The sequence below is a fragment of the Hyperoodon ampullatus genome (assembly GCF_949752795.1).
Source record: "Hyperoodon ampullatus genome assembly, chromosome: 12".
In the NCBI taxonomy this organism is placed as follows: Eukaryota; Metazoa; Chordata; class Mammalia; order Artiodactyla; family Ziphiidae; genus Hyperoodon; species Hyperoodon ampullatus.
Window position 1 is genome coordinate 41,733,935 of NC_136925.1, and position 22,023 is coordinate 41,755,957.

Genomic DNA, 22,023 nt, shown 5'->3' on the forward strand with positions numbered 1-22,023 from the left:
AAAGCCGGAGAAGATTAAATGCTGTTTAAAGATTACCTAGAAGCTATTTTTAGTGATTAGAAGCATTATCTCTGCTTGCTCCACTGCACTGTAAAGTGATCAGAGCTCCTGAGGCAAGTGCTCTTAGAATGATCACACTGTAACTCTAAGCCTTCAATATGAAAAAAATTTCACTCTAAGAAATTTGCATAATACCTATATTCTAGAAAAACTTTTAAGTCATATAAATAAGATGTTACATAAATAACTGGGCCCTGAAAAATATCAAAGCAAGCAAGCAGGCTGAGGTTATTCAGGATTCAAAGGCAATTCTATCTTTTGGATAGAATGGGCTTCAGGATGATGGGCTTCAGGAAGTCTGTGAACCTCTGGAATCAAATGGAAAATGTGTCTGGAATCTGCACTGTTTATAGAAGAAGGTCAACAGATTTTGGGGCCCAGTGAAAAGTTAACCACTCACATCTTTGGCAACTGTGTTTCAAAAACAGTTTGATTATTTTAAGATATATATTTAAATTCAGAGAGCTGCAGCTATATCTGAGGGATTCTTCACATTAAAAGCTGTTTCTTTAAACAGATTAGACTCCTTCCTGTGTATACAGTTTTTACAGATCCCTATCTACTTGGCTACCTGGAGGGATGCCTTGGGAATTTTCGCACTCTGTGGCTCAGGTCATATACATTTTCTGTCTCTTAAGATCGTATCTGGTAAATCAGGACCTGTGTTAACTCCAATCACAAGATCATAAGGACTGAAAAGAACTTAGGTAGAACTCTATTTTTAGGAAGGATTACCCTTAAGCCATTTCAAACACTGAAATGAGTATCCAAGGAGATGCAAAAAGACAACTACAAAACAGAGAGTTCATTACCTGTCAGTATCACCATATACAACCCTAGCACCCCATTTCTTGGTATCATTCACCAGTTTAATAGCTTGTTCCAAGGTTTCTCTGGCTTTGTGAACAATACTATCACCAACCTGTTGGTACAAACACATTGAAAATAATTTCTTAATGTAGTTTAGTAATAAGACAACAGACTTTAATATATAATACTTAACTTTAATTATTAAATATTTCTAAAAATGAAACAAGGAGAAAAGAACATTAAAAAAAAAGTCACCAGTGCCATCATTCTTTCTACAAGTACTCAAGAAGAAAATGAGATGAATGAATAATTTAAAAGAAACCAATCAATATACAGACTTGCCTGTGAGTGTGTCAGTGAGTAAAATGGACTGCACTATATACATAGCTACATTTGATCCTAGAAGAGTAAGCCTTATTTATTCAAGGACTTTCTAAAATGCCTTTATAACCAACTAGGCAGGAAATTACATTATGTATGTGCATGTGTGTCTTTCAAAATTTTTCTGTTGGAGTGTTGGAGTGTTATGATAATTTCTTTCAGTATCAGTAAAGCTTATGCTGAACCTATATCTCAGTGATTGCTTATACATATTTTTTAGATGACGCTAAATATCGATACAAGGAAAAATGCATAATTATATGATAGAAAATATATTACAAGGGTTCAATTTAAATCAAGTAGGCAGATATATGTCTAAGTTCTTTCATTGGTGATTGAGTTTTAACAATGATCATGGCATAAGTTGACAAAACAAGATGATGGTGGATCTTGACAAATATGAGAAGCAGGCTAATTATATTTCATAGTTAAAGAACTTAAGGAGACTAGTATAGCACTGCTGCTTCATTTATCAAACTCATTAAAGCTAAGGGTTGGGGAAACTGCCATTCAGCATAAATGGAACATTACTTTTTAAAGTTTTAAAATAAGAATTATGCACTTTTTCTTTTGTGTTAAGATGCAAACAGTATTTATAATGATCTTTCCCCTTTTACTGTAAAGTTTGAATTATCTGAACTAAATGCAGGATTGAATAATACTTATTTTAAAAGGCTGTTTAAAGTTGTTTACACAGGAAATATTAAGTGTATGTATGAACAAAGGAATAAATAAAACACTGATAGCAGAAACTTAATTTGGGTTTTAAATTAAGATCATGAATCCTGTTGAGGCCTTTAGTGCATTAGAAAACCTTGAGAATATGAACTATAGCCTAATACATTAAAAAAAAATCATGTCACCTAATTGAAATTCAAGTTTGAATAAAATATTCAATCTGTCATCTTTTGCCACTTTCACACATGATAAAAATATGTGACAGCAAATAGCTAAATGGGTGAGCCATAGAGTGTTAGAGTCCAATATGCTTTTGGGATATACACATACAAATACACACATATACTGGTCCTAAATGTCTGCCTCCTGCTGTCTAGTCTGACCCATTTAAGCTATATCTGGAAGAGTCAGAACTCTTTCGCAGCTGGCCCTGAAGTCCATGCAGTGTGAAGGACATAGAGGCATGAGAGGGAGGGGCACGGCGGGGGGTGGGGCAGTGGGAGAGAAGAAAGGAGTGGCAATTACATTAAAACTGATTCTGCTATTTTGTGTCATAGTTCCTAATTTGAAAAACATTACAGGGCCAAGAGACTGGATTTAAAAAGAGGAAATTAATTGATTTCACAATTTAGGCAATGGTTGGGATCCTGAAAAGTCATAATAAGAAAAAGATTTAAAGTAAAAGTTCTCTGAAAAGAATGTTGGTGAGGATGTGGAGAGAAGGGAACCACTCCTGCACTGTTGGTGGTAATGTAAATTGGTGCAGCCACTATGGAGAACAGTATGGAGGTTCCTCAAAAAATTAAAAGTAGAACAACATATGATCCAGCAATTCCACTTCTGGGTATTTATCTGAAGGAAACAAAAACACTAACTGGAAAAGATATTTGTATCCCCATGTTCACTGCAGCATTATTTATAATAGCCAAGACATGGAAACAAGCTAAGTGTCCACTGATGGATGAATGGATAAAGAAAATGGAGTTTATATACAATGAAATATTATTTAGCCATACAAAAGAAGGTAGTAATCTTGCCATTTGCAACAACATGGATGGACGCTGAGAGTATTATGCTTAGTGAAATAAGACAGAGAAAGACAGATACTTTATGATCTCACTTATATGTGGAATCTAAAACAAAAAAAACCCCCACACCCCACTGAACTCATAGATACACAGAACAGACTGGTGGTTGCCAGAAGCAGGAGGTGGTGGTGGGGGGGCGGAAATGGGTGAAGGTGGTCAAAGGTACCAACTTCCAGTTATACAATAATAAGTCTTAGAGATGTAAGGTACAGCATGGTGACTATAGTTAATAATAATATTGTATATTTTAAAGTTGCTAAGAGAGTAGATCTTAAAAGCTCTCATCACAAGAAAAAAATTATAACTATATGTGGTGAGGGATGTTAACTAGACTTATTGTGGTCTAAATGATATTGATCATTTTGCAATATTACAAATATTGAATCATTATGTTGTATACTTGAAACTAATATAATGTGTTATATCAATTATATCTCACAAAAAAAGAAAGAAAAAGAGATAATGAACAGCCAGTTGAAAAAGTTGTCAGATATACATGTATGTGTATATACAGCTTTATCACGAACAGTAAACAGTTTAGGAGAAAAATGTGAAGACATAAAAATTTTAACTTATGAAATAAACAAACACATCAGTGACAGTGTTGAGCTGAGACAGAGACATTAACCTACAACTATTAGCTACATTACTCATTCTCTGCATTCTTATAGGAATTCTTGCTTACAAAGTCTTGTCTTTCTCTTTGATAGTCTAGATCTAGCATATTTTATGTGACCTTGGTGGTACTGTCAAATATTTTTGATTGTGTGTTCATTGAAGGAAAGCACACCGCCATAGTCAGTAGTCTATTTGCCTTTAAAGACAATAGCTTCCATTTTGACTCCACTGGAGCTAACTTTTGACATGTTCACAAGAGACCCTTTCTGTGATGTTGGCAGCTTTTTCCACTAATGACTTCATAAATAAGTTAACATTATTATCTAGATTTTTTTCATGTTATTCTAGGAGTTTTATAGTTTTGCATTATATATTTAGGTCTGCGATACAATTTGAGTTAATTTTTGTGAAAGGTGTAAGGTTAGTATCTAGATTCATTTTTTTTTGCATGTGGATGTCCAGTTATTCCAGCGCCATTTGCTGAAAACACTGTCTTTGCTCTACTGTATTGCCTTTGCTCCTCTGATAAAGATCAGTTGACTATATTTATGTGGGTCTCTTTTGGGAATCTCTATTCTGTTCCATTGATCTACTTGTCTATTCTTTTGCCAATACTACACTGCCTTGCCTACTGTGGCTTTACAGTAAGTCAGTCCTCTGACTTTATTCTTCTGTAATACTATGTTGGCTATTCTGAGTCTTTTACCTCTTCATGTAAACTTTTTTTTTTTTTCTTTTGGCCGAGTAGCTTGTGGGATCTCAGTTCCCCAACCAGGGATTGAACCCAGGCTACAGCAGTGAAAGCCCCAAATCCTAACCACTAGGCTACCAGGGAATTCCCCTTCATGTAAACTTTAGACTCAGTCTGTCAATATCAACAAAATAACTTGCTGGGATTTTGACTGTGATTGCATTGGATCTATATGTCAATTTGGGATGAACTAACATCTTGACAATACTGAGTCTTCTTAACCATGAATGTGGAATATCTTCCCATTTATTTAGTTCTTTGATTTCTTTCATTAGAGTTTTGGGATTTTCCTCATATAGATCTGGTACATATTTTGTTAGGTTTATACCAAAGTATTTCATTTTGGGGGGGTGCTAATATAAATGGTATTGTGTTTTTAATTTCGAATTCCACTTGTTCATTGCTGGTATACACTGTGTATTAACCTTGTATCCTGCAGCCCTGCTACATGATCGCTTATTAGTTCCAGGAGGTTTTTTTTGTGCATCATTTTTGGGGGATTTTCTACATAGAGGATTATGTCATCTGGAAACAAAGACAGTTTTACCTTCCTTTCCAATCTGCATACCTTTTTTTTTTTAAAGGTTTATTTTTTATCGTATTGGCCGCATGGCACGGCATGTGGGATCATAGTGCCCCAACCAAGGATCGAACCTGCACCCCCTACTTTGGAAGTGTGGAGTCTTAACCACTGGACTGCCAGGAAAGTCTCCCAATCTGCATACCTTTTATTTCCTCTTGCCTGTTTTATTGCATTAGCTAGGACTTCTAGTATGATAGTGAAAAACAGTGATGAGTTGGGACATCCTTATCTTGTTCTTGACCTTAGTGAGAAAGCTTCAAGTTTCTCATGGTTAAGTATAATATGAGCCATAGGTTTTTTGGTGGATATTCTCCATCAAACTGACAAAGTTCTCCTCTATTCCTAGTCGCCTGTGCGTTTGTATCATGAATGGGTATTGGGTTTTGTTAAGTGCCTTTTCTGTATGTTAACATGATCATGTGATTTTTCTTACTTAACCTGAATGTGATGTGATGGCTCTCAGCTGATTTTTCAATGTTGAACCAACCTTGCATAGTTGGAATAAATCTCACTTGATTGTGGTGTACAACTGTTTTTATACATTTTTGGATCTGATTTGCTAATATTCATTGAGGATTTTTACATCTGCATTCATGAGAGATATTGATCCGTTCATGAGAGATACTGATCTGTAGTTTTCTTAAAATGTCTTTGTCTGGTTTTGGTATTAAGGTAATTAGAATGACTTAGAAAGTACTCCTACTGCTTGCGTCTTCTGAAAGAGACTGTAGAGAAATGGTATAATTCTTCCATAAATGTTTGGTAGAATTTAGCAGTGAACCCATCTGGGTCTGGTGCTTTCTGTTTTAGAAGGTTATTAATTAATGATTCAATTTCTTTAATAGATATAGGCCTACACAGATTGCCTATTTCTTCTTGTACAAGTTTTGGCAGATTATGTCTTTCAAGTAATTGGTTCACTCCATCTAGGTTATCAAATGTGTGTGCATAATATTCTTTTATTATCCTTTTAATGCCCATGGAAACTGAAGTGATGTCCCCTCTTTTGTTTCTGATATTTGCAATTTGTGTACTCTTTTCTTTTCTTTTTTTTTTTTCTTAGTTAGGCTGGCTAGAGATTTATTGATTTTATTGATCTTTTCAAAAGACTAGCTTTGGGGTTCTTTGAAAACACAGAATCAATTGAGAAAATCAATTTCACTGATTTCTGCTGTAATTTTTATTACTTCTTTTCTTCTGCTTGCTTTGGATTTAATTTGTTCTTTTTCTGGTTTCCTAAGGTAAAAGCTTACTTGATGATTGCTTTTAGGTCTTTTTCCCACTAATATATGCATTCAATCTATAAATTTCCTAAGTACTGTTTTTGTTGACTTCCACATATTGTGATAAGCTATGTTTTCATTTTCATTTAGTTCAAAATATTTTAAAATTTCTCTTGAGATTTTTTTTTCTTTGACCCATGTGTTATTTAGAAATATGCTGCTTAATCTCTAAGTATTTGGGGGATTTTCCAGCGATCTTTCTTTTCTGTTACTGATTTCTAGTTTAATTCCATTGTGATCTGAAAGCAGACATTGTATGATTTATTCTTTTAAAGTTGTTAAAGTGCTTTATGGCCCAGAATGTGGTCTATCTTGGTGCATGTTCCATGTGAGCTTGAGAAGAATATGTATTCAGCTGTTGTTGGATGAAGTAATCTATAAATGTCCATTATATCCGGTTGATTATGTTGTTCAACTATGTCCTTCCTGATTTTATTTTCTATGTGTTGCCTTTGTTTTTGTTCCTATTTTTTATTTTCCACTCTTTTACTGCCTTTTGTGGTTTTGACTGTTTTATATGATTCCGCTTTCTCTCCTTCTTACACATTAGTTGTATTTTTTTTTTAACTTTCTATAGTGGTTGCCCCAAATTTTGCAATATTTATATTTACTTAAAATATACCACTTTCAAAACCACTATACCACTTCATAGGTAGTGTGGGTACTTTATAATAAAATAATCCTAATCCCTTCCTCCCATTCCTTGTACCATTTATTTGTTATTCATTTTACTTATATATACATGTATATAAACATACATAATCAAATACATTGTTGCTATTATTACTTTGAACAAATTGTTAGGTCAATTAAGAATAAGAAAAATAAAAGTGTTTATTTTACCTTTTCTTATTCCTTCTCTGATGCTCTTCCATTCTTTTGTATTGATCTAGGTTTCTGGCCTGTTATCATTTTCCTTCTCACTGAAGAGTTTCTTTTAGCATTTCTTTCAAGGCAGGTCTACTGCCAACAGATTCCCTCAATTTTTATTTGTCTGAGAAAAGTCTTAATTTCTCCTTCACTTTTGAATGATAATTTTGTAGGGTACAGATTTCTAGTTGAAGGGTTTTATCTCTTAACACTTTAAATAGTTTACTCCATTTTCTTCTTGCTTGCATGGTTTCTAAGGAAAAGTTGGATATAATTCTTATCTTTGCTTCTCTATAAGCAAGGTGTTCTTTCCCTCTGGCTTCTTTCAGGATTTTTAATTTAGTGTTGATTTTCTGCAGTATGAAAATGATGTCCCTAGGTTTAGTTTTTTGGGCATTTATTCTGTTTGGTGTTCTCTGAACTTCCTGGATCTGTGGTTTGGTGCCTGACATTAATTTGGGGAAATTCTCAGTCATTATTGTTTTAGTATTTCTTCTGTTCCTTTCTCTATTCTCCTACTGGAATTCCTATTACATGTATGTTACACCTTCTGTAGCTGACCCACAGTTTTAGGATATCTCTTTTCTTCAGTCTTTTTTTCTCTTTGTTTTTCAGTTTTAGCAGTTTCTACTAAGATTTCCTCAAGCTCCAAGATTCTTTTCTCAGCCATGTTCAGTGTAGTAGTCAGAGGCATTCTTCATTTCTGTTACAGGATTTTTGATTTCCAGCACTTCTTTTTGGTTCTTTCTTAGAATTTCCACCTCTCTGCTTACATTACCCATCTGTTCTTGCATGCTGTCTACTTTAGCTATTATTGGAGGGAGCTCTTAGCATCCTAATCATAGTTTTAGATTTGCAGTCTGATAATTCCAACATCCCTGCCTTATCTGAGTCTGGCTCTGATGCTTCCTCTGTCTCTTCAAACTGTGTTTTTTGGCTTTTAGTAAGTCTTGCAAATTTTTTTTGATAGCCAGACATGATGTATTGGGTAAAAGGAACTGCTATAAATAGGCCTTTAGTAATGTGGTGGTAAGGTGTCGGGGGAGGGGAAGGGCTCCTTAGTCCTACGAGTAGGTCTCAGTCTTTCAGTGAACTTGTGCCTCTGGACTGTAGACTTCACATGTGATTTTCAGTTTTTCACCCCACTTTGGTGGGACAGGATGACTAGAGTGGGCTGCAGTATTTTTCTTCCATGTAGAAGGCTAGAGCAGTTGGAGCTGGGTATTTCCCTTTCTCCAGGTCAGTTAGGCTCTGATAAAACTCCAGCAGGTTAAGCTCTGGTTAAATAGTTTCTCCTGAGGGCAGACTTTGTTAAAAACAGAATGCTCTGGTGTATTCAAAATGGTTCTTTTCCTCTCTCTGTGCCAGAAGCACAAGGGAATTTTTCTCTGATGTTCACTGTTAGAACCTGGTTGAGCTCCTAGAGGTAAAATTCATAAAAGTGTGGGGACCCTGACGACTGGGTCCTTTGGAGTTTTTATCGCTCAGATTTGTCCACCCTGAGCCTCCAGCGATTCATCAGTTATAGTTCAGTTTTCCCTACCATGGCACTGGTTCTCACAGAGATTTGTGCTCTTGATTTCTGCTCTGGTAAGTTGTGACTCTGTATACACTTGTTGGTCTCTTCAATTTTGGGGGCAGCAGGTTACCCTGTGACTTCACCTCTCTGACAGATCTAAGAAGAGCTGTTGATTTTTCTGTCTGTTCGGCTTACTTGGTGTGAGGACAGAGTAGAGACTTTCAGTTTCTTACATGTTGGACATGAAACCGGAAGTCCCTTGCACAGGTTTTTGGAGTTTACTTTGCCTACTGTGAGCTCTGTGGGAACTTGATTCTTCCACTGCTTTTCCCTTATTGAACTACTGCAAATATGGTATACCACAATGTTCTAGCCTTCATTTGGCATGAAAAGATCATCAAGCAAACAAGCCTACTCTGTTCCTTTCTCAACCATTAGTAAATTATTATATTACTCTGTCATACTATACTGTATTCATGTCAAATTAACACCCTAATTTAGTAAATAACAAGAAATCAGTCTTGTTTAATGCAAAGTGTCTTTTAATTGCTACTACCACTGCAAAAGAAAGGTTCTGCTTTATATCTACTGGTACACTAGTAAATATGGAATGATTGTTTTTATTCTGACATTTGGAGAAGACAACTGAACTATCATCAGACCTCTATCAATACATTAAAAGGAATTATTTAGTACCAGTGTTACTGTAAACAATGCTGTAAAGGCGGCACTGAAATCTCATGTCAGTAATTGGTTACAATAGGGTCATCCAGATTATGCAGAAATATGTGTATGTTAATTTCTAAAATTATCATTGAACAAAACACAGAGTTCTCATAGAGAAAATGCACAAATTCCTAAGAATATGTATATATCAATATATAAGTCCTGGTTTGAGAAAAACTGATCCTATGTTAATGGAAATGAAACCCTTTTGTCTAAAGTTTCAAAACAAAATGGTTTAATGAATAGGCATTCATTTAATGCTGCTTTAGTCTCTTTTTAAAAAAACTATAGACTTATATCACTTACCTCAATGCATGGCATTCTCCCAGAAAAATTAGCAGCTGTGTAGCCAAATGTGACATTTGCTATCAGCTTAAGTCCTAGCTGACGTGCATCGAGCATTCGTGAAAGGGCTCTGTCTTGCTTGTAAGCCTTCATCGACTGCTTCACCATCAGTCTAGTCTTCAGAATCTCTTCGAGCATTCTTGGTAGCACACCCTTTCTTACTGAAGGCTATCATAAAGGAAAAAAAGAATGTTTAAATCCCTTAAACATTATAGAGTTAGACAATTAAGAAGGAAGCACAAAGTATAACAATGGCCAACTGTCATGAATTGAAACATACGAACAATAGTGTGGCCACAGGACGAGTGGCCATCAATATAAAATCATCACATTTTCTTTCTTTTGAAGAGGACTTTTCTCCTAAAACGTTCCTGTAATGTTTATAAATCTAATGTAGCACTACTATGTGAGTTCAGAGACCTCCAGGGAGGAGGATGCCAACTAGTACATAAGAGACCATATAATGAGTTCAGAGGGAAATTTTGTCAAAACTCTGATCCAAACCCCCACTCTTTCAGAAAGACACACGGGATTTGTATCACTCATAACAAACCTCAGTTTTTAAAGATCTCATCCTAATGACCCCACACAGTAATCTGCATGGAACTCCATTTATCTACCTTGGAAGAATGAAGAGCTGGGTTGACTCTGCTGACATTCAAACCTGCAGTTCCAGGGACTCTAGGTATTTCAAATCTGATGCTTAGACCACTAAGCCATCCCCTCCGGCCTATATTTATTAGCAATCTGGAAGAGGGGATGAATAGTGAGGTGATAAAATTTGTTGATGCCAAAAAAATAAAATCATTTGTATTAATCAAGACTAGGGAGAATTTATGAGAACTCCACTAGGAATGAAAACCACAAAACAGTATTAACTCTGAAGATGATTCACAGACACGTGCAAGGTAATATGCATGTTGGACTGAACAATTAAAACCTCAGGAATAGGATAATCACACTCCTGAATATTAAAAAATCTAGTTTTCATTAAGCTTTACACATTGGGTCAAAATGTAGATGCAAGTTCTTAAAATGCTGTTAAAGGGAGATAAAATAATAAGCTGCTAGATATGTGACAATGAAAACATATTGTAACCTCTAATTCATTCTGTGTACCTTCTGAAGCATCCATAATGTTTATATTAAGACATAATATATGTTATTATGTTAAAATGTAATATTCTCCAAAATGGAATATATCATGAACTCACTTGGTAAAAATTTTCCTCGTATCTAAATGGCTAATTTTATAGTACTCTTTAAACACAGCATCCTCTTACTGGTAGAGAACGATGATACTTTTGCTAAGTACACCAGAATGAATTTGAGGGCTAGTGGGGTCCATGCTACCACCACCAACCACCCTACCATCCCACAATTCTAGTACAGACTCACTGCTAAGGAAATAGAAAAGAAAGGAATGAAGTTGGCATATGAGAGGCAATATAATCTTCTCCTAGATCTCTTCCTATTTGTCTTTATTCATTTATGAGGCTTTTTTAGTTTCTTTTGAGGGGAGACAAGGGAGAGAAAAAACGGACTCTGTTATTAGTTTGGGTATCTTCTTAAAGAATACAATCAATAAATACATTAGAAGATCATTATTTCTAAGACAGTCTTAATTTAAAATATATAAAACAATTAGTAAAGTATACACATTAAGGCAATTTTAATCTTTATAAGTTAACATTGTTGTGATCATCAAATAGCTAGTTAACATTGTTGTGATCATCAAATAGCTATTTAAGCCTGCCAGATTCTAATAGAGGGCAGAAGGTATATAGGCACATTTATTTCTTGCAATAGTTCATTAAAAACTAAAATCTAATAATTAAAAGATTTTAAACCTAAATTCATGCAAAACAAGATTACTATTTTTTTTAATGATTTAAAAATGTTCTTAGAAGATTCCCTATATCTTTGACTTTCTGAGATAAGACACTGAAGCAAACTTTTTTTTTTTTTTTTGGTATTATATGCCAACAACATCTAAACGATCAGCTCTCCAAAGGTTAAGCCACAGTTGATACCTTTCATTTATAAAAGAGTATTACCTTGACAAAAGCTATTCCATTGGGGGACACTGTGATATCATGCCTAATTTGGTAAAGTAAATCTGGAGGTACTCTTAGAGAGGTACAGCCAAATTTGAATTCATCATACCTGTTAAGAAAAAAAAAAATTAAGCAAATACTTTCTCAAATCACAGAACAGAGACTCTAGGCAATTTTAGGAATCTTTCTAATTCTATTGGAAACTCATTTTTAAACATCTAAACATGAATTAATATACTTAGTAATATGTTTATTTGTTTAGTTACCAAAAAGCAGTTCTTCAAATATTAGAAACATTTCTTAAATAGCACTATCCTAAAGTACATGGGAAAAATCTATACTAAAATACCAAATTTCAGCTCAACATATGACTATCTTACACTAAGTTCCCTAAAGAAAAATTTAAGCCTTAAGTAAAAAGACTGCAACTAACTTTTCCAAATTCCTGTTCTTACTAAAAAGACAGAATTACCAATACAATTGCCATAAAAGCTTTCTATAAGGCGTGAATATACTTCAGACTAAAACTATAACACTTGGTTTTAAATACACAGAAATCATTATAAAGGAAGACTGTGTATTTCTTATGAGAAAAAATTTGGTTGACATGAAAAAATAAAATCTAACATTTGGCAATTTAACTTTTTTTTTTTTAGAAAAACTATTTCTAAGAAAAGTCAAGAGGAGGTCATAGCTGAAGTTATAAGATCATAATCCTCAAACTGTTCCACTGAAAAGTGATTTATACCAACAAATTAAATATAACTCTTATTTAAAAGGAGACCATAGGGCTTCCCTGGTGGCACAGTGGTTGAGAGTCCACCTGCTGATGCAGGGGACATGGGTTTGTGCCCTGGTCTGGGAAGATCCCACATGCCGCAGAGCGGCTGGGCCCGTGAGCCATGGCCACTGGGCCTGCGCGTCCGGAGCCTGTGCTCCGCAGCGGGAGAGGCCACAACAGTAAGAGGCCCGCGAATCGCAAAAAATAAATAAAATAAAATAAAAAATAAAAAGAGACCATAGATATACACAAAAGATGGAACAGATAAACTGGTTGATCATATTCACAATCTTCTTCATATGAGTTATTCATCCATGATGCTCAGTCAGTCATACGGTGATCCATGTTAATTAATTAGTAAGGTAACTACTAAGAGCGGACTAGATGTGCTACAGCCCATTCATCTTGCTCCTAACGGCAGTCTCATGTGCAAAGAGGCACTCAAAAAGTCTAATTTTAGTAAGAAATACAAAGTACAACAAAGTAATTGTAAATATGAAAAAAAACTTACTTCCCCAAGTTTTCCACATGGCCAAGGCAGGTGGAGAAACAGTAGTTGTATGCAATCACAATAGAAGGATACAGTGACTGGAAATCCAAAACGAGAACAGAGTTGCTATAGAAACGAGATTCAGGCTCCATAATTAGAGGAACACACTGTGGAGCTCTCATCTGGGATCTCTGCTGTACACTAGGTGTCACAGGAATATAGTTCATTGGTTTAGCAATACGCAACATCATTGATTCCACACGGTACTGCAGGCAGAGAGGTAGAAGTAGAGAGAGAAGAAGAAACTTAAATACAAATATACTGGTCTTTTGAATATGTGAAAATCATTTGGGGGACGTTTTGCTCTTCAAAATATGGCTGTTAAGACTTTTCTTACAACACAATTACATAACGTTGGTTATTTAATCGGCTTTCAGGTATCAGAAGGGAACCCTTCGTAAGTCCTTTTTCTATTCCCATAACTTTTATAAAAACTGCAAAATATGTCAGATAACTTACACATTAAGTTATTTTTGAAAAGACAGACACAATTTCTTTTAATATTTAAAGATAGCAATATCATAATAAACAGATATAGAAGAGACAGTTGTACAATTTGACAATTTCATTAAAAAAGTTGGCCAATAATCTTTGACAAATTTATTTGGGAAAATTAGAGAATGGGGGTCCTGACACTTGAGATGGATAAATGTTATCTCAATTTCCCAAGAAGGAACACAGGATTCCAAAACTGAAAGGTAGTCAGGTTAATACTGGTTCCTCACAAAAATTAATCAAGCAATTACTGATTGTTTATAATAACTGCTATAAAGCAGAAGGTTTATAGTTTAGAAAAAGAAAGCACTCACAAGAACCAGCATGGGTTCACTGAAGTATTCTCATGTGGTTTTAAAGTATCTTTGCCTTTTATTATAAGCCAGATCAAATAGTTTTTAAAACTTGTGGGAGTATAAATAAGTAAAATAAATAGCTTTATAAGCTATTTAATAATAGCAATAAAATTGAATACAGCAACAGGTAATGCCAAAGTAGTTAGCACTCTAGTTTTGCTATATTTACTGAATTGGTAGATTGGGGGAATGTTATAGACATAATTAAAATAATTAAAAGATTTTATGAGGTCAAGGAAACTAAGCGATTTAATGTAGTATCCTGGATGGCTAGCACAGTGTTTATTTAACACACTAAAAGCATTCAAATAAACATTTGTGGAATAAAAGCATGAAACCATTTTCAGCAAGGCATTTAAACAAAAATCTTTCATTATATCCTTGGGAAACTAGTTAGAAAGAGATGAGTTAAATGGCTTCCAAGCTCCCATTTTTCTTTAACATTAAAAAAAAGTGATACAGCCCACTTATGTTGATTCCCAAATCCTCCTCCTTCTTTTTTTTTATATCTGCTGGGAGTTGGAACAGCCAAAAGTAGGAATGTAAAACAAAAGAGAGGTAGACTTTCTTTGCCGCATCCCCAGTTCTAAGCGGCCTTTCAAGTCATCCCTAATCACACTGACGGTATTCAGGAACATAATACCATCCTCAAGGGCATAGCCATTTATTTTCTTATTATCATGCAAAACTCAGCAGTGGCCAAAAAGTTGGTGTGGAGAAAAACTAAAAAGCGGAGCTGTAACAACAACAACAAAAAGTGGAGCTGTTAAGTGAATTAAAGCTTTTCCAGAAAATGAAATGACAAGATTTGATTAACTAGCTACATGTATATATTAGTTGGTACCAGACAAAGTTTAAAAAAAAAAAAATCAAATCACCTCAAACATCCCAAAAGTACGTATATCATTCACACAGAACTTTCAAGTGTGCAAGAAAATTGATTTCCTACCTGTGAACCCCTTGTCAGTACATGTAAAAACTGAATGCCAAAAAGTCTAGCCATTTCACTGGTTTTCCCAATCAGGTCCAGCTGTTCTAACATTTGGAGATTTCCACGGACACGGCTAATGTAATGATCAACCATTTTCCATCTGTTAAAAGAGAATCCATGCTATGAACGTTTGGGAAAAATTTGTATACTTGAAACTAGTATTGTTTTCATTATGTCAAAAACTACCTATTAAAAGTGAGGTTATTTACGGAGGGAGTCATGATCGAGCCTTTAGCAAAGTACATTAATGAGTTAAACATTAGAAAATTTCAGATATTTCAAGGGCATAAAACCTAGTGAAAACATGTAAAGTTTAAAATAATGCTTGTGATAAGGTGGTAAAACTAAGGATAATTATTTTCAACATTTTGCTTGATTTTACTCTATTTTTATTATAAAAAATTAACATTGTCTCTTAGATGCCACTGCTAATGATGCAATAATTATACAATTATAATTATGCTATCTATAGGCTTTTAAAAAACATGTAGGCTTTGGGTTATCACTGTTAATACCAGTCTAAAAAAAAGTATGCACTGGTGTCTTATGGAAAGAAACAGAGTAATTTGGTGAAGATTTAGAAAAATCAGGAAAATAATTTTAATGAGACCATACGTGGGGTAAATATATATGTCAAATCAGTATTTCCTGTGAAAATACAAATATTCTGTTGATTTAAACCTTGAAAACCTCTTTACCCTACTTTTTTTGTCAAGAAAATAAGCAAACAACAACAAAAACCTTCACCAAAGCTATGAAAGGAAGTTTTAATTTAATATTTGGTTATTAAAAGGTAAAAATTATCCAAAGGTATATGATAAAAATTTATTCATTTAAGGAATATCAAGATTCAAATATATTGCATCCTTTAACTATGTGGGTTTTAAAACAATATAGTCACATAATATGGTTCAATAAAAAGTTTAAAAACCTGTTCCTATGACACATGACTAATCCATACAGAAAAACTAGAAAATGAACATGAAAAGAAAAAAAAAATCACCCTATAATTAAAAACACTCCTTACAAGTGTTAGTGAGGATGCAGAGAAATTATATAACCCTTATACACTGCTGGTAGGAATGTAAAATAGTGCAGTTGCATTGGAAACAGTCTGACAATCCCTCAAATTGTTAAAAATAGAGTTACGATATAATTGACCAGTTCCACTCCTAAGTATATATCCGAGAGGTATAAAAATATTCATCTACACCAAAACTTGTATACAAATGTTCCTAACAGCATTTTTCAGGGTAGCCAAAATGTGGAAGTAACCCAAGTGTCCATCAACTCATGAGTAAATAAATAAAATGTGGTATATACCCACACAATGGAATATTATTTGGCAATGAAAGGAAATGAAGTATTGACACATGCTACAACATGAATGATTCTGGACAGTATATGCTAAAAGAGGCCAGTCACAAAATCATACAGTATGATTCCACTTATATGCAGTGTACACAACAGGCAAATCTATGGAGACATAAAGTAGATTAGTGGTTGCCTAAGGTGTGAACTGGGTCGGGGTGGGTGGTGGTGAAGAAGGGAGGATTGGAGGGTAATGGCTAAGAGATGCAGGGTTTCTTTTTGGGATAATGGAAATACTCTAAAATATACTGATAATGGTCACACAATTCTGTGAATACAATAAAAACCACTGAATTGTACACTTTATTTTCTTTTTTTTTGCGGTACGCGGGCCTCTCACTGTTGTGGCCTCTCCCGTTGCGGAGCACAGGCTCCAGACGCGCAGGCTCAGCGGCCATGGCTCACGGGCCTAGCTGCTCTGTGGCATGTGGGATCTTCCCAGACCGGGGCACGAACCCGTGTCCCCTGCATCGGCAGGCGGACTCTCAACCACTGCACCACCAGGGAAGCCCTACACTTTATTTTTTAAAAAAATAATTCCTTTACTGTCATCTTTTATGGATTTTTAAATATTTATTTTCTTTATTTTTTTGGCCGTGTCGGGTCTTCTTTGTGGTGCGCGGGCTCTGTAGTTTGCGGCACGTGGGCTGTCTCATTGAGGCACATGAGCTCAGTAGTTGTAGTGCACAGGCTTAGTTGCTCTGTGGCTTGTGGGAGCTTAGTTCCCCAACCAGGGATCAAACCCACGTCCCCTGCAGTGGACGCGTGGAGTCCTAACCACTGGACTGCCAGGGAATTCCTGTGATGAACATCTTTATAGCTAAGTCTATGTACAGATCCTTAAATATTTCCTTAAGATAAATTCCTAGATTTGGTCTTTTTAAAATGAAATGATACATTGCTTTTCAGATAATTTTAATAATTTATATTCATACTAGTAATGATAAAGTGTTTCCTTGCATCTTTGTCAACACTAGGGATTGCAATTTTAAAAGTTAGCTTGAGAGGCAAAAAATTGTATCATTTTAATATGTATTTTTTTTAGATCATGCATGTGATCCTTCAATAATACATATAGCCAAATGTAAAGCTAAGATAACGCATTATGTGTGGATTCAATCAGTTCCTTTAAATATGTTAAGTCCAATTCTCGATTTCACTTGGCAAAAACATACATATCCTAGATAATACCTAATTAGAGGTAGCAAAATATACATTTAGAGCATTCTAGGGTATATAAACAAACCACCAAATGTAGTTTTCAATGTTAAGTTTAATATCAAGTTTCATTTTATTTATTGGTATATAACTTCTCCTAAGCTTCTGTTTCTGTAAGGCTTTGATCATAAGCTCAGTGCTTTCTGTGATTTCACTTCACTTCCTTGAGATTCCTTAAAAGAGACTGGAGAATAAGTTGACATGCTCAGAAAGCAGTTTCCCCAAATATATCAAATTGTTTTTAAGGCTGCACCTTCCTATTCTCACCATCATATGGCCTTACAATTCAATAAGCAGAGCTTCATTCATTTCAAACATCAGATACATTAATTTTAGGACTATGTTCTTTATACAGCTATTTTCTAAGCTTATTACTATCCATTTTACTTTTAACCTAAGGAACAGTAGAGGTGGGAACTTTCAGTTCTGATTACAGTAGAGTAACTGGTACTAGACTAGCCCTCCTGGATAAAAGAGTCAAGGTAATTGTTTTTGGGCAATGAACAATAGGTAATGTAGGGCCATGCTCCTTGAGAGAAGGGAAACTCATGAGGTGAGCCCCAGTCTGCATGGAGATAATTTTCTAAACACGGTGCAATGCGCTAGTCTGAGCAGAGCTGGCTATACTGCTAAGCTGAGGAGGCAGCGATCAGAGTTCAGGCAGCTGCCGCTGGGGTCTGTGGGACAGGGCACTTGTGCAAGGGGCAGGGCTTAGCATTTAGAAGTAAGGTGGGGCCTCCCTGTGAGTAACTGGCCCAGGGCTATGCTGAAAATGAGCAGGAGGAAACCACATGAGGCTTACTAGAGAGTAGCTGCTGTGGGCTTGAGTTTGGAACAGAACTTGTTAGATAGTGTTGCAGTTGGGAGGTCTAGCCATGCCAGAGTGGAGAGACTTCATTACCCCCTTATTAACAACCTGGGCATCCGGCTGAGAGCTCAGAAAAACCACGCCTTAGGAAGGCAGAGTAAAGCCAACTGTAGACAAACCTAAAACCAAGCACTAACAATATGCACATGGGATAGAATCTGGAGACTGAGTCTTGTCAAGTTGGAGGGGCTTAGGAAACACTTTGGGCTTTTCAGAAATCCACCTTAACAAAGCACAAAAACCAGGTCTGCACAAGTTCAAGGTGATCAGCCAATAACTGAATTGCCTACTAGGCAAAAATAAACATGCTTCAGAGGAAGATAAAATCCAGAATCTGTACAACAGAACATGAGCAATATCCATTACATAATCATGCAAAGAAATAAAAAAATATGACCCACAGTTAAGAAAAAAAGCAGTCAATAGAAACTAATACAGAGATGGCCAGGTGTTGGATTTAGTAACAGATAACATATAGATATGTTCAAAAATCTAAAGAAAAGATATTCAAGAAGTTAAAAGAAAAATGTAATCTTAATGAGTTAACCAACAGGGAAATCCACCAAATATGGAAACTATCAAAAGAAAGAACCAAATGAGAATTCTGGGACTAAAAATAACTGAAATACAAAATTTATTGGTTATTCTTTTTTTTTTTGGCCTCACTGTGGGGCATGCGGGATCTTAGTTCCCTGACCAGGGATCAGACCTGTGCCCCCTGCAGAGGAAGTGCAGAGTCTTAACCAATGGACAGTCATGGAAGTCCCTATTGATTGTTCTTAACAGCAGGTTGTTGATGACAGAAGAAAGTTAGTAAACTTAAAGATAGGTCGTTAGAAAAAAGACTGAAGAAAAATGTACAGAGCCTCAAGGGTCTATGGGACACTGTCAAATAGAATAATATACATAGTGATTATTGAGGCCATCAGTAAGTTGAGGTTATAAAAAAATCAGGTGAACTAAATTTCATAGGTAACAAACCCTTAGAAGAACAGATAGGACATATAACCTAGTTCATCTTTGGCAGAGAACAGGAGGGAGATGCAACGGCCATAAAAGCAGGTAAGAATGAAATTGTTAACGTGTTAATAAATTCTTAAAGGTCATGTATGGGCTAGCATGACACTTTAGAATCACTGGAAGCCCTAGACACCAGGGAAATCTTTTCCCATGAGCCTCCACCAAGTGCTCACGAGAAAGACTGGGGGCAGGGCAGTGCACACAGGAATAAAACCCTGCAACTTCCTCCAACCCTTCTCTTATATGAAGCAAAGCCTTGAGCTGCTGTGGGACCAGCAGGAATTCTCCAGTCCTTAGGGTTTATGCAAAGATCCATTATCTCTGGGAAGAGAAGAGATGCAAAAGATGTTTATGGCTGGAAGGGGGTAGTAGTAAAAGCTGTACCCGAGGGAAGGCAGGAAACCTCCCCTGTTCCAACCACGGGCCTTGTACCAAGTAACAAACAGTAGCTGTCTACCACTGGGAAAGGGGCAGGAAACGTTCCCATCATAGATTCCAGGCAAAGAAACACCACTGCTGGGGAAGGAGTAGAAGCATAAGCCATGTTCCTCTGTGGAAGAGTCAGGAAACCTGCTCGGGCCAGGACCTGGCAGTGATACAAAGCAGAGGTCTATCACCACTGTGGGGAGAGCAGGAATGCTGAGAAAGCCTCATCTTCGAGGCCTGGGAGAGCAGGAACTCTCAAAGACTAACTCTGGACCAGGAAAAGTGAGTTAATTCCCCTGCCTCCACTATAAGCCTTACACAGAAAAACAACAGGAGCAGCCATCCAATCATTAAGCCTGACTTTGCCAAAAAAAAAAAAATATATATATATATATATATATATATATATTGCATACACTGGAAAAAGGAGAACGAATGTTGATTTCTCATCAGAAATAATGAAGGCCAGAAGAAAAGGGAATTTAAAGCAGTGAAAAAAATAATTCCCAACCCCAGAATTAGTGAAAATATCATTCAAAAATAAGGGTGAGATAAAGAAAGACATTTTCAGATAAATAAAGGCTGAGAGAATTTCTTGCCAGCAGTCTTCCCCTAGAAGAACTGCAAAGAAAACAATTTAGCACTTTCTTCAATGAAAATGTATGTTCACACAAAGCCCTGCATACAGTTTAATTCATAATAGCTTCAAACCAGAAACAACCCAACTGTCCATCAACAGGTGACTGGATAAATTGTAGTATACTCATACAATTGAATATTATTTAGTAATAAAAATAGGAACAAACTCTGGTTCATGCAACAACATGGTTGCATCTCAAAAAACATGCTGACTTTCTTGAAAGAAGATAGACACAAAGCAGCAGACTGTAAATAATTCTAATAATACAAAGTTCTAAAACTGACAAAACTAATCTATAGTAATAGAAATTCAATTCATACTTACCTGGGTGGTTAAGGAATAGGTAGATTAACTACAAAGCTATAGACGGGAATTTTCTGGGTGTTAGAAATGTTCTTTATCTTGATTGGGGTAGTGATTACAGGGTGTATACATTTTTCAAAGTCATTGCACAATATACTTTATACGTGTGCATTTTATTGTATATAAATTATACTCCAACAATACTGATTTTTAAAAAGAGATATTATCCTCTTCAAAGTTATAAAACATTACCTGTATAGATCTGTCTTGTTATCAAACCAATCTGATAAGACTCGAAAAGTAAAGAGGGGAAAACGCTGATGAAGAACATGAAAGCTCACATTTTCAAAGGTGTAGTTAGTTAGAGCCACCTAAGGAAAGAAAAGGAAAACTCCATTATAATAGTGCTCATACTTACATGCAAATTGGGTTCTAAAAATCCTAAATATTATTTCTAACTTTTCAGAGTAGATATGAAAGCTATTGTAAAAATGATTCGTGTTACAACTGAATCATAATTAATTTAAAACTATGTATATATAGCCTACTGGACAGAAATGTTTGTAATAAATTAATATTTAATTAGAAAAATAATCAGACCTGAAGAGATTCAACTTGGTCATATAATACTTACTTTAGAGATCCCAGTTCTTATCACTTCTGTTTATACTCTATGCCAATACAAATACTGACAAACAGAAGCATTGTCAAGCAAGTTAATTTTTTGTTCTTTCCGTACTTACTTTTTGATCCTGATGACATGCTGATTAACAGGCTCCCACAGATTCGAGGATGAGTTATCTAGTTAAAGGCAGGCATTCATCCTGCTCTCAAGAATTACATCAGTACTAAGACCCAATATATGGACATTATAGAGTCAATTTCATTTCGAAAGCAAAAGATTAAAAAGAAATGACAGAAATGTTTCCCATCTTCAAAATATGTAGGTGAAAGCTGTGTTACTGGGAGAAGAATACTGAAAAAGTGTCCAAATTCATAAAACATACCTCTAGCTAGATGATCTCTCAGAAATACCTACAAGACACAAGCAATCTAAACAATGGCAGGTATTTCAGTATAAAATGGAAATTAAGGAACCAGCAGTCACCATTCTTAGTTCAGCTCGAGGTTCTAAGGAATAGTTCAAACAGCACTTCACATTTCTATATTACAATTTTAAAATATATTCTTTTTCACTTCTACAATCCAGCGAGTACAAAACAGGGACTGAATGT

At 35.5% G+C, this 22,023-nt stretch overlaps 1 protein-coding gene across 1 annotated transcript in view; it reads right to left on the reverse strand.

Moving 5' to 3' along the window:
* REV3L (REV3 like, DNA directed polymerase zeta catalytic subunit) overlaps positions 1–22,023 on the reverse strand; it is a gene marked incomplete at its 5' end in the record, with an annotated part of 186,822 nt that overhangs the window by 19,485 nt on the left and 145,314 nt on the right. Inside the window, 6 exons of the mRNA XM_079716335.1 lie at positions 873–982; positions 9,674–9,880; positions 11,770–11,878; positions 13,062–13,306; positions 14,901–15,042; positions 21,041–21,159. Coding sequence (XP_079572461.1) covers positions 873–982; positions 9,674–9,880; positions 11,770–11,878; positions 13,062–13,306; positions 14,901–15,042; positions 21,041–21,159 — 932 coding nt within the window. The remainder of the gene's footprint in view (positions 1–872; positions 983–9,673; positions 9,881–11,769; positions 11,879–13,061; positions 13,307–14,900; positions 15,043–21,040; positions 21,160–22,023) is intronic.